We start from the raw sequence: 13,308 nt of genomic DNA, 5'->3' as shown, positions 1-13,308 counted from the left end.
TCAACCCCAGGACCCTGGGATCATGACCGGACCCAAGTACCCCCCATGCTTTTGTTATTAGAAGTGAAAAAAAATAAATCTTTTGTTATAAACCCAAAACTGCTGTAAAAAAAAATAGATTAAAAAAAAACAAATATATTGGGGCACCTGGGTGGCTCAGTCGGTTAAGTATCTGACTCTTGATTTTGGCGCAGGTCATGATCTCATGGTCATGCGATTGAGCTCTGTGTTGGACTCTGTACTTAGCATGAAGTCATCCTGTCCCTCTGCTTCAGCTCCTCCTCCTCCACCCCACACTCTTACACAGGCTCTCTCTTTCTAAAATAAATAAAATCTTAAAAAAAAAAATATATATATATATATGTATGTATGGGGACCCCTGGGTGGCTCAGTGGTTGAGCGTTTGCCTTCGGCTCAGGGTGTGATCCCAGAGTCCCAGGATCGAGTCCCACATCAGGCTCTTCGCGTGGAGCCTGCTTCTCCCTCTGCCTGTGTCTCTGCCTCTCTTTGTCTCTGTCTGTCATGAATAAATAAATTAAATCTTAATATACACATATAAATATTAAGATTTTATTTATTTGACAGAGCACAAGCAGGTGGAACAGCAGGCAGAGGGAGAGGGAAAAGTGGGCTCCAGGGAATCCAAAGCAGGCCTCGATCCCAGGGCCCTGGGATCATGACCTGAGCTGAAAGCAGATGCTTAATTGATGAGCCACCCAGGTGCCCCTAAAAAAGTTTATATATTACCAAACTAAATTATTTATTAGCAATTTATATTCTTCCAAATGAATTTTGACCACAAGTACCCTAAAAGATTAATTTTTATCAGGTTACATATTACATGTATAAAAGATTAATTTTGATCAGGTTACATGTATATTCACTTAAAATTTAATTTTTCATGCACTTGTTTTAGAAGAGGGTTTTTTTGTGATTGTTTTTTATTTTAAATAATCTCTACACCCAGTGTGGGGCTCAAACTCACAACCCTGAGATCAAGAGTCACATGTTTCACTAAGCCAGCCAGGTGCCCCTAGAAGAAGTTTGATTAAATATATAAAAGTGTATCTTTCTGATCATTCATCAACTTGGAATCTTTTCCATATTACTCTAATCTTTAGAAAAAATTACTAAATACTACAGGAATCACTGCATAAGAAATGATGCATATTGTATGGGTTAAAAATAACAGTACAAAAAGAACCACAGTTCTATGTACTCCTGTGAAAAGAAAATAAATAATATATCTCCTCCAGTGGCATCAATTAAAACAAAATCATGAATTAGTGGGAACACTCATACCATCAGCAGAAATCAGGCAAGTAAAGTCAACGTTCTCTGTCAGAGCCTCTGGATGAGTTGGGCTGCTTTTGCAAGTTGGTTCACGACCAAAAGACACCACCTTTCCAGTAGTGTAGACATATGCAAGGGTATGGTAACTGCAAGAGACAGAATATAATGAAGCTCAACATATGCACACTTTTTGAGAAAAAAAAGGTATCTCCTAACACAAAATAACAGATTTATCTTATACTAAATACCCAGAGATTCCTTATCATAATATCAGGGTGAGAGGATACCAAATGATGTGGCTAAACAAATGGTAGGTGAATATTCATTTATTACTAACCTTAGAGATGGAATATTACTGATGGGTCTTTATTATGGTTTCTACCATTTGTTTTTTTTATTTATTTTATTTTTTTTTCCATTTGTGTTTTAAATGTAAGCTTTGTTATTTATGAATTGGATAGATAACATTCAGTGTCTTCATAATTAGGTTATGCAAATTATGAATGCATATGCAAATATATTGTCTTCTATTTGCATGAGATACTTTAAATTTTGTCTTTTCAAGGCAAGCACTACTATTCTAATTTTTTTAATTAATTAATTTATTTGAGAGAGAGAAAGTAAGCTTGGAGGAGGGTGTAGCAGATGGGGAGGGAGAGGAGAGAGAGAGAATCTCAAGCTGACTCCTCGCTGAGTGCAGAGCTCAATGTAGGGCTCAATCCCATGACCATGAGATCATGATCTGAGCTGAAATCAAGAGTCAGATGCTTAACTGACTGAGCCACCCAGGTGCCCCACCACTATTTTTATTTTAAACCCTCTTCCCAACCCCCAGCACCTAATAAGGCAGTCTGTATAAGTAGACTTCCAATAAATTCCTATTAAATAAATGAAATGTCTAGAATAAATTAGAAAAAATAGAAAAAACTATATAAATTAAATAAGTTAAAAAAGTTTTTATGACTACTACTATAAAAAGAGTAGTCACATATTTGGGGTTTTAAGGTTTGATAACACTGAGGAATCATTTCTAAGTAATAAAATATAATACTTTCTACTCACACTAAAAACAGACAAACAAAAAACTAGCCCATTACCTTCCACAATCTATCTGTGAAACTAGGCCATCAATTCCTTCTACGAGTTGTGGACCACTCTTCTCAGCAGTGGGGCTGTGTCCCAGCTGTCCATAGGTATTATCTCCAAATGTGAACACTTTCCCATTCTGTTTGAGAAAGAAGGAATCAGACTAATTTCAGATTTAAAAAAGTAACTAAAAAACTAAAGATTAAGTATCATCAGATAATTACATGGTAGCACTATGTGAAATACAAGCTCTGTATAAAGGAGAGGGGTCTTATATTTATTATATAAGATATAATCTTTTATTATTAAAATTATCATTTTATTGTTTTTTTATTTCTAATAGTAAATGTAAGTTAACTCATTAAATTTGAAAAATCATTGACATTCATGGTAGAATGAATGGAAGGACAATTCATTGGTTCAAGACAATGTTAATACGAACATTTAAGTATAGGGGTGCTTTATTTCTTTGAGCATTCCTCTGAAAATCTTTCTTCAGAAGGTTGTTTTTTTAGAGAGAGAGCACGCGTGGGGGGAGCAGGAGAGGTGCCCTTGGGATTCTCTCTCCCTAGCCTGCTGTCCCCTCCCCCACCCCCCTCATGTGCATGCATACTCTCTAACTAAAAGAATAATACAAATTACTTTAGATATTTATTTTATATTTTTAAAAGATTGTATTTATTTATTCATGAGAGACACACAGAGAGAGAGGCAGAGACATAGGCAGAGGGAGAAGCAGGCTCCCTGTAGGAGTCTAATGTGGGTTTTAATCCAGGACCTCAGGATCATGCCCTGAGTTAAAGGCAGACACTCAACCGCTGAGCCACCCAGGTGTCTTGATATTTAGTTTTTAAATATATATTTAGTTTTTAAATAAACATTTCAACCACTCAAATAGTTTTCAAGTCTATTCCTTATGACTATGGAAAGAATTCATCCCATTGGAATATACTATTTGGCCAGTACAAGAAGAGGAGGCAAACATTTACAAAGCAGGCTTGTAATTGTGCCAAGCAAGAAATGGAACAAAGTAGTTCTAGACTATAATTTGGGTTATCAAAACCTGTAAAAATTACTTTCTGTCTATAATAATTTTCATCTGTAGAACTACATTATGAATGAATAATTACTAAAAGGATTAGTTCCTAGATTAACAAAAGATTAATAATCTTTTTTTTTAATTTTTAAGAGTTTATTTTTGGGACACTTGGGTGGCTCACCAGCTGAGCATCTGCCTTTGGCTCAGGGTGTGATCCCAGTCTAGGGATCGAGTCCTGCATCGGGCTCCCTGTGAGGAGCCTGCTTCTCCCTCTATGTCTCTGCCTCTCTCTGTGTCTCTCATGAATACATAAATAACTTTTTTAAAAAAATAGCTTATTTTTAAGCAATCTCTACACCCAATATGGGGCTCAGACTTACAACCCAGAGATCAAGAGTTACATGCTCTATTGACTGGGGCAGCCACGTACCCCATTAATCTAATTTAGTGGGTATCTAAAAATATCTCCAAAAGCTGAAATTAGCTTCTGTCATAGGATCTTGAAAATTTCATGGCTTATATTTGGTTAATTTCTCCTCTTTACATTGAATGGATATGTTGAGATATTGATACACATATTGCTTTCAACAAGTCAGTAAGTGTATCTTGTGGTAACATTTCTTAGGAATTAAAAAAATAGCAAAACATTTTAGATTACCTGGGTAAGTACTACAGTGTGCTCATAACCACAGCTGATATAAATCACACCTAGATTCTTCAGAGCACTAATTGAATAAGGCTTGTAGCTTTGTCCTGATGAAAGAAAGCAGAATTTCTAGATTATAAGACTCAGATTTCATGAGTTTTTACACTTTTTAATACTTTTGTCAACTTATAATTCATTAACATTTTTTTAAATGAACACTTAGAAGTATCACAAAAGAGCTCTACTTTGGAAAAGAAAGAAAAGCAGTCCTATAGCATTTATTCTGGAAACTCTTCAATCTTCTGGAATGCCTAAAGCTATTCTCCTAAAAAGTTGTTTTAAGACCTTTATTCCTAATAAAATTGCCATTAGGTTTTTTCATTTCTGTCACATAGTAGGTGTCCTGCAAATACACAATAATAAGTTAAGAAAATAAGAGGACCTACTTCATGTTGACAAAGTTAAATGAAATGTGATGTAAGTACTGGCACACAACAAGTGCTAAATATATGTTAGCTGAATGTAAAGAATTGAACAGAGGAGGTATAGGGTTCATGGGGAAGATTTCACGGTGAGTTTGTTTAAGGGTTGCCAGAGGAACTGGTTGTTTCTCCTGCTAGCATTTGCTAATCCAGTGGTTCTTGAACTTGGCTGCACATTGGAATAGCCTGTGGAATCTTTAATAATGACCGATGCCTGGCTTCCATCCCAGACAAACTGATTTACTTGGTATGGGGTCTAACTTGGGCACTGGGATTTGTAAATGCTTTTAGAGTAAGCAAAAGAAGGGGCTTTGAAGATGTCCCTGTCCTTCCCCAGAGGCTGTGAATATGTTAGGTGATATTGCAAAGAGGAGTTAATGAAGCAGATGGAATTAAAATTGCAAATCTGTTGACTTTAAGATAAGGAGGTAGCCTGGGTCATCTAGGTGAGCCCAATGTAATTACAGGGTCCTTTAAGGAAGAAGGAGGCAGAAGAGTCACTGTCAGAGTAATGTGACTTAAGGAAGACTTCACCAGCCATTGCTGGCTTTGAAGAGGGGGGTTAGGAATCAAAGAATGCTGATGGGGACTCTAGGAGAAAAAGACAAGAAAATGGTGTAACGCGCATCCCCATCCCCGACCCTGCTGCCCTGAACCCTCCAGAAAGGAACGCATCTTGATTTTAGCCCAGTGAGACCTGCATCAAACTTCTGACCACCGGAACTAAAAGATAATACATTTGTGTGGTTTTAAGCCACAAGTCTGTGGTAATATATTAAAGTGGCAATCAAAAATTAAGGTGGCTCTCCAGGTGATTCTAATGTATCACAAAGTTTGGGAATCATTGCCCTAATCATTGAGAGTCCCCTTTGCAGAGCTGGTCTTCCAACTGGAAAGAAAGAATGATTTACTGCAAAGAAAATGACTATCTTGTTACCTGAGACATTATTCTTGTGGAGGGCCAGCTGCCCTGCATTGTTTCTTCCCCAGCCAAATGAGGTCCCAGAGAGAGACAGGGCGAAGCTGTGGGCCCCACCTGCAGCCACCTGAGCCAGCGGGATGCCGTCCAGGGACCTCACCCTCTGCGGGCTGGCTTGGGAGGGGAATTTCTTCCCCAGACCCAGCTGTCCATCACTATTACTTCCCCATGAAAACACTTGGCCACCTACAAAAATGAAGCAGAGAAATTCAGAATTGCAAACACATTGGAATACCAAGTTCAAGTAGAAACTACCACCCTAATTCTAAAAGTCTTGAGTAATTAAAATAGGGATAAAGGAGGTTAGAGTATTCTAACCAAAAGCAAGGTGGGTGGTCAGGAACATCCACTCCTCTTCTCCCTCCCAGTTAAGGTCAACTGTGTTCTTTCAGCTGCTCAGACCAGAAATCTTGGAGTCATCCTTGACTGTCTTCTTTCTTTTACACCCTTCAACCTAGCACATCCTAGTCTCTATCTTTAAAATGTGTCTGGAGGGACGCTTGGGTGGCTCAGCGGTTGAGTGCCTGCCTTTGGCTCAGGTCATGATCCCAGGATCCAGGATCCAGTCCCACATCAGGCTCCCTGCAAAGAGCCAGTTTCTCCCTCTGCCTGTGTCTCTGCCTTTCTCTGTGTCTCTCATGAATAAATAAATAAATAAATCTTAAAAAAAATAAAATGTGTCTGAATCTGACCACTTCTCACCTCTCCACTGTTACCACCTTTGCCACCAAGTCACCCTCACTTTTCTCCTGGAAGGTTACAATAGCACCCCACTGGGTTCCCACAGTCCATCTTTGTCTCTTCTCTGAAAAGCAGCCAGATTACTCTTTTTAAAAAAATATGTAAGGGGGCACCTGGACAGCTCAATTGGTTAAGGGTCTGCCTTCAGCTCAGATCATGATCCCAGGGTCCGGGATGGAGCCTGCTCAGCAGAGAGTCTACTTCTCCCTCTTGCCCTTGCTCCTATGCTCTCTCTCACTCACTTGCTTACTCTCTCTCAAATAAATAAAATCTTAAAAAAAAAAAAAAAAAGTCAGATTAAACCCTTCAGGAATCTGCTATCTTAAAAAAAAAAAAAAAAAGGAATCTGCTATCTTGCTCAATAAAAGGCCAATTCTCACAAGCCCCAGGTCACCAGTATCCTCCATGATATGTTTCAGACCTTATCTCCCCCTGGCTCAGACCTTTCCAGAGACCCTGCTGTTTCTGAACATACTGCTGAGCATGCAGCTACCTCATTGCCTTTGCGTCTAGATCATTCCTTTGGATCACGACCTTAGCATTATGTCTCCCTCCCTCCCTTCTTTTGGTCTCTACTCATCTTAAAACCGATTGCTTTGAAAAAAACAAAACAAAACAAACCGATTGCTTCCCTAACATCCTTTATAAAACAGAAAGATTCCTTTTCTCCACTCAGGTACTTGCTCCCATCACCTTACCTGGCCTCCCATTTCTTCATACCCTTATCTATGTTGTATGACATAATTATTTGTCTGTGTGTTTAAAGCTCACTTCCCCTATACACCCCCCAGAATATAAATTCCATGGAAGCAGTCTTATGTTTGTTCACAGCTATAGCCTCTCTGCTGGAAACATTATAGGCACTTAATAAATACTTGTGGAATGACCCTATGGAAGAAAAAGACCAACAACATTTTATATTGAATTTGACCAGAGATAGATAATTTACATGAGGTAAAAAATCAGTGTCTTCTAATGCTTCATTGTTTACCCAGAAAAATGTGAACATCGCTCAGATTTTTGTGTTATTATATCTGACTTTTCTTTTTTAACTCTTCTATAGTTATTTATCCCACTGAAAAGTATTTCTGAGGGCACACTGCAGAATGTCAAACTCATGAAGGTCTATGAGAACTCATAGTTCACCATAGCAAATGCACAGAGTACCTGGGCTCCATACAACCTTTATAGCCTGGACCAGTATAAAGGCAAATCAATACCCCAAGGAAATAATTCAGGCTATTTCAATAATTAAGAAGAAGGAAGTAAAGAAGGAAAAGAGACTAATATTTATTGTATCCCTGCTATCTGCTATAGTCTGTACTGGATATACTGTGTTCCTTCTTTCACAGAATTTTCTAAATGCCCCATAAGGTAGGCATCAGTACTCCTACAGATGAGAAAATTGAGACTCAGGTTAAATAACTTGCCCTAGATCAAATCACTGGAGATGGGAGGAGGGAGTTCTACGATTAGCCACAGGACTATGGTATGGTCTCATGGCCTGCATGGTACAGTGGTTAAGCACTTAGGGTTGGAATGTTAGCAGGTGTAGGTTCAAATCTCATTTCTATTTCTTAATGTGTGAGTTTAGGCAAATCACTGAAAGTCTCTGAGCCCAAATGTTCTCATTTCTAAAATAAGGATACAAACAATGTGCAGCTTCTGTGATTGTTAGGTGATTATATGAGATTACACAGGTAAAGCATTTCACATGGTAGCAGCACAGAAGGCTACCAGGAAATGTCGGCTATCCAGAGCCCCTATGGCCCTGCTGCAATTATGATTATGACATCACTTGAGGGATCTGCAAATATCACGTGTCTCTTGAAGGCAATCACAATATGCCACCCCAAAATCTGCCTCTCTGGCATAAGGATTATTTGGAACTGGGGACGCCTGGGTGGCTTAGGTTGAGGGTCTGCCTTTGGCTCTCAGGGCAAAATCCCGGGGTCCTGGGATCGAGTCCCACATCAGGCTCCCTGCATGGAGCCTGCTTCTCCCTCTGCCTGTGTCTCTGCCTCTCTCTCTGTGTGTGTCTCTCATGAATAAATAAATAAAATCTTTTTTTAAAAAAAGGATTATTTTGTGCTGAAGGCAATTGAGAATCCACAAATGTGGGGAAAATTCTCTGCCCTCCTCTACCCAAAAGCAAGTTACATATTTCCCTTTGTGAAGCTGTCCTCTTCTCCTGCATCAGGGTTGGGTCAGTGGCTCATCATCGGAGATGGAGAATCTTCCTCAACATAAGTCTTCACAAATAACTCTTAATAAAATAACTCTTATCTTCCATTAGTTTCTCACATGTATTTCCATGTCACTTCCCTATGATGGATCATCCTGCAAAGCCCAAATCTTTCCCTTGTTAAAAGGGTACATAAGCCCTCAAGTCTAAACACTTCTTGAGTTTCACTTCTTTTCTGTAAACTTCTATGCATGAAATTACTAATAAAATTGGTATGCCTTTTCTCTTGTTAATCTGTTGTCTCTTAAATTTGCTGGCTCCCAGGTACCAAACCAAAGAGGATAGGAGAAAATTTTTTCCACTGCAGCACTCTCCATTGAAACATTTTGACCGACTATGGTAGAAAAAAATGTAAAGTCATAATTTTGATATCTTTTCTTTCTTTGATCTAAGTAAAACAGACAAATAGGTCTTAGTTTAGCTGAGTTTGCTGGTATATGCAACAATTCAGCATAAAAGACAAAGTTCAAGATAAAACCATTACTCAATTCTGACTTAGATCAGGTCATGTGAACAGAAATGACCCTTTATGGCATTGATATGAATGAATTAGGCACTACTTTAGAATATAGTAAGAACGAAGAAAATAGAAAAAAAATGAAGAATATAGCTTATGAAATCTAAAAAGTCAAAAACTTCTAAATGCATTAAAATGAGCCCCAGTGCATTAAAAATCAACAGGCATCACTCATATTCAAAAAAATTACTTTGTAATGACACTTATAAGATCCAAAAAGGCTTTTTTTTTTTTTACCTTCTGATAATGCCAGAGAGTGGTAGTGTCCACAGGAAACTTGTTTAATTTTTATATCATTCAGAGTTTTTATCTTCCTATAATAAAAATGATACAAAATCTATTAATCCTTCTTTAGAGTGGCTCACCAAGTGAACGACAGATATTTAAAACGATCCCAGGTAATACATTTGGTTTAGGAAAATAACTTTTCTCTTCCTTTCCATTCTTTTCAAATAGGGCTATTTTAATCTTTTTTCTATAGAATAAACAGTTCTCTTGATGAGTACAGGTATGTAAAGCTGTTTGGTAGTATTTAGAAACAGCACGGTAATGGTGATTTTCCTGATTGGCATGTAGTCTTCAGTAATTTTAAGGAGTTAATTTTCTGAAACTGTTGTCAAACCAACAAGTCTGCATTTATCCATCCATCATTTTTAGGACTGTTGGTAACCTGGGTATATTTTTCCCAGAAATAACTTTATTTCCTTATTTTTCCACAGCACCCTTATTTCAAAGCCCTCCAACTATTTTTAAGGTATAGAGCAGAATCCAGTTTAATACAAGAGTGATTTTTATTAGACTTTTAATGCAGTATATCATGTACTAACTTTTATTCTATACTTATTGGCTTAAAAAATAAATTTCTTCATACACATATGACACAGGGTTTTAGAATTTATAGAACACTGTTATTTATATCACCTGATTTAAGCCCTATGCAATGAAGAAATGGTTAGATCCTATTAAATTGCCATTTGTGTGAATCAAAAACATAACTATCAGCAATTTCATATGGTTGAAATTCATATAGTAGAATTCAGAGTTCTAGTTTGCTCTAGGGAATCATGTTACATGTATCATGTTGTAGAACTAGACTCAAACCTTTGTCTTTTCATTCCAAGTTCAATGTTTGTTCCCCCCAAACCACAGCACTCTCTTATACAATTAAAAACTAGAAGAAGTAATAAAAAGTAACTTCCAAATATTAAAAACCATGCTTTTGAAAAGTCTTAAACATGTAATTCATGAACACACAATTCAGACTGCTTGTCATCATTTGTCCTAGAGCAAGCTGTTTGTGAGGATAGGATTCTCCCTACATCTCACTATATAAAATATTAGGATCTGTCTGGCTTAAGACAGACCAAAAGGTTATGTGGGGAGGAAATCTTTTCCTCTTCCAGTTTGGATCCAGTTGGGGGACATGCAAACTTACTGACAATAGAATAAAAGGAGAAAAAACAAATAACATCTATTATTTACATGTACATATGGGAGCTCCCAGTAATGGAAAATGTGTGGAATCACCTTGTATATATCAACTTAGCATAAGGAATGGTCTTAGGGCTTCAATAGAGGAGTATGAAAAGTTCCATAGGGTTTTTTTAAATGTTGACTGGGCACTCTGTCTTCACAGCAATTGGATTCATAACAAACTCATTTCAAGCTGTTTTTTTCAAGGAGACTGCTTTAGTCAGGTGGTTCGATAAGATTTCTTTCTGTATCTCCTATTTAATGTTTTCACTTTAAAATAACATTTATTTTCTTTTTATGTTTATTTTACATCTATTTTATATTTATTTACTGAGTAGGTCCCCACAGTTATTTCCAATACCTAAGAATTAGATCGAAGAGTCACGTGTTCTCATTTCACCCTGTCCTTCTCCTTCATAGGACTCTAATTAAGTAATCATTGGTGTTACAAGTTTTTTTCCTGCCTCATTCTCTCGGTACACTATCATCATTGAGGCTAGGGACTGTGTTTGTCATAACCACCTTTGTACCCTGATATCTTGCCTAGTGCCTAGCACATGAAAACTCAAAACTATTGGATGAATGAATGAATGAATGAATGGAAATACTTACATAGGTATAAGATTTGTTTCCTTAAATTCTCCAGTTCCCAGCTGCCCTTCAGAACCAGCCCCCCATGCAAACACCCTTCCTTTGTGACAGACAGCAAGAGAGTGCTCCTTTCCACAGCTCACGAGATCAACGTGTAGAGTTTCCAAGGCCCGAATTCGTTCTTCAGGAACAAAAACAGAACAAAATACCTCAGAAGATTATGAATTTAACAAGTTTAAGACAAGTTTATTTTCTTCAAAAAGAAAGGTCACTCAGATTTCTCATCTTTCCAACGCACACTAAAGTTCGGGCAGCCCCGGTGGCTCCGCGGTTTAGCGCCGCCTTTGGCCTAGGGCGTGATCTCGGAGACCCGGGATCGAGTCCGGCATCGGGCTCCCTGCTCTGTCTCTGCCTCTCTCTCCGTGTCTCCCATAAATAGGTAAATAAAATCTTTAAAGAAGAAAGTTAAGGCCTGACATCCACACGAAAGTTGTGAGGGAGATAAGCTCCATGCGTGTTTCACGGTCTGTGTGGAAATATGGTTGCTGTTTGTTTATTTATTTATTTATTTATTTTTTGTTAAAAAGTTTATTTTTTCGTGAGAGACACAGAGAGAGAGAGGCAGAGACCCAGGCAGAGGGAGAAGCAGGCTTCACGCAGGGAGCCCGACGTGGGACTCGATCCCGGTCTCCACGACCAGGCCCTGAGCCAAATGGCGATGCTCCACCACTGAACCAGGCGCCCCAATGGTTGCTGTTTAAAAGGATGAGTTTCGGGACACCTGGGTGGCTCTGTGGTTGCGCGTCCGCCTTCGGCTCGGGTCCCGATCCCAGGGCCCGGGGATCAAGTCCCACATCAGGCTCCCTGTCAGGGCCTGCTTCCCCCTCTGCCTACTGTGTCTCTCATGAATCAATAAGTAAAATCTTTAAAAAAAAAATACTACATATATAAAACTATATAATGACATGCTTTTTTTTGGTAAGAATTTATTTATTTATTAGTGACACACACACACACACACACACACACACACACACACACACACACACACACACAGGCAGAGACACAGGCAGAGGGAGAAGCAGGCTCCATGCACCGGGAGCCCGACGTGGGACTCGATCCCGGGTCTCCAGGATCACGCCCTGGGCTGAAGGCGGCCTAAACCGCTGCGCCCCCGGACTGCCCTAATGACATGCTTTTATAAAAGTAAATATATAATAGAAATAAAGCAAGAAAGAAATACATCAAAATATTAGTAGTTGTCTTTGGGTATTGGAATTACAGGCAGTTTCTTTTCCTGGGTTTCCATAATAATCAGGAAAGGTAAAAATGCTATTAGACTTTTTTTAATTTTAAGAAAACAGTTGCCCCGGGGTACTTCTGAGCGAGTTAGAGCTGTCCAGCCCCTAGCACCTGGGCAGGTAGCCCGGCGGCAGCTAGACGCGCGGGCTGGGACTGGTCTGGGAAGGCGAGGCGGGGGGGGGTGGGGCACGTCCCTTTCCAAAGGAGCGCGGTCCCGGGAAGTTTCACTCTCGGTTTCGCTTTTAAGATGCGCTGGAAACCGAAACAAACTGCGCTCCCGGAAACCGAAACTGACGAAGTCGCGCGCCGGAGCTCAGAGCCTCTCGGGCCGCGTCTCCGGGGCCCAGCACCGCGCCCGCCCGCGCCCGCGCCCGCAGCCCGGTCCCGCACTCACTGAGCTGCGCGGAGCGCGGCGCGCCCCTCTGCCCCAGCTGGCCGCGGCCGTTGTCCCCGCACGAGTGCACCTGGCCGTTGCTCAGCAGCAGCAGCGAGTGCCGCTCCCCGGAGGCCGCCTGTCGCAGCTCCACGCCCCCCAGGCCGACCCGCCTCCGGCTCACGGGCCCGCGGGGGCCGGGGCCCCACGAGAGGTACATCCCGCTCGCGTGCCGGGCGGCCGAGCGCGCCCTCGGGCAGCGACCCTGCGTGCTGGCTCGCGGAGACCGCAAAGCTCGGCGGCCCGGCCCGCTCTGACAGCTCGGTGGGAGCCCGCTCCCTGCGCCCCGCCGCAGCGCCGCCCTGCGCCCTTAGTCATCCCGGCTCCGGCCAATGGCCTTCGGGGCTCGGACGTGAGCGCCCACTGCTCGGCAGCGGAGTCCCGGGGTTTACTTCCTTCCCGGCTAAGCAGCTTACGCACGAGCTGTGGGACTTTGGGCAGGTTACCTAACCAGGCTGTGCTGCAGCCACCTCGTCAGTGA

The 13,308-nt window shown here is 40.6% G+C and overlaps 1 protein-coding gene across 3 annotated transcripts in view; it reads right to left on the bottom strand.

Annotated features, from left to right (window-relative positions):
* Positions 1-13,108, bottom strand: part of HERC6 (HECT and RLD domain containing E3 ubiquitin protein ligase family member 6) — a 55,602-nt gene extending 42,494 nt beyond the window's left edge. For all 3 annotated transcript variants that reach the window (XM_072810671.1, XM_072810672.1, XM_072810673.1), the window contains exons 1-7: positions 12,789-13,108; positions 11,114-11,273; positions 9,266-9,342; positions 5,484-5,711; positions 4,077-4,171; positions 2,391-2,518; positions 1,303-1,439 (exon numbers count right to left, since the gene is read on the bottom strand). In XM_072810671.1, the coding sequence (XP_072666772.1) occupies positions 1,303-1,439; positions 2,391-2,518; positions 4,077-4,171; positions 5,484-5,711; positions 9,266-9,342; positions 11,114-11,273; positions 12,789-12,987 (1,024 nt within the window). In that variant the 5' untranslated portion in view covers positions 12,988-13,108. The remainder of the gene's footprint in view (positions 1-1,302; positions 1,440-2,390; positions 2,519-4,076; positions 4,172-5,483; positions 5,712-9,265; positions 9,343-11,113; positions 11,274-12,788) is intronic.
* Between the last annotated feature and the right edge of the window lie 200 nt (positions 13,109-13,308).

The sequence above is a fragment of the Canis lupus genome, chromosome 33 (assembly GCF_048164855.1).
Source record: "Canis lupus baileyi chromosome 33, mCanLup2.hap1, whole genome shotgun sequence".
NCBI lineage: Eukaryota > Metazoa > Chordata > Mammalia > Carnivora > Canidae > Canis > Canis lupus.
The sequence above is the reverse complement of the archived record's forward strand: the minus strand, read 5'-3'. Positions and strand labels throughout refer to the sequence as shown.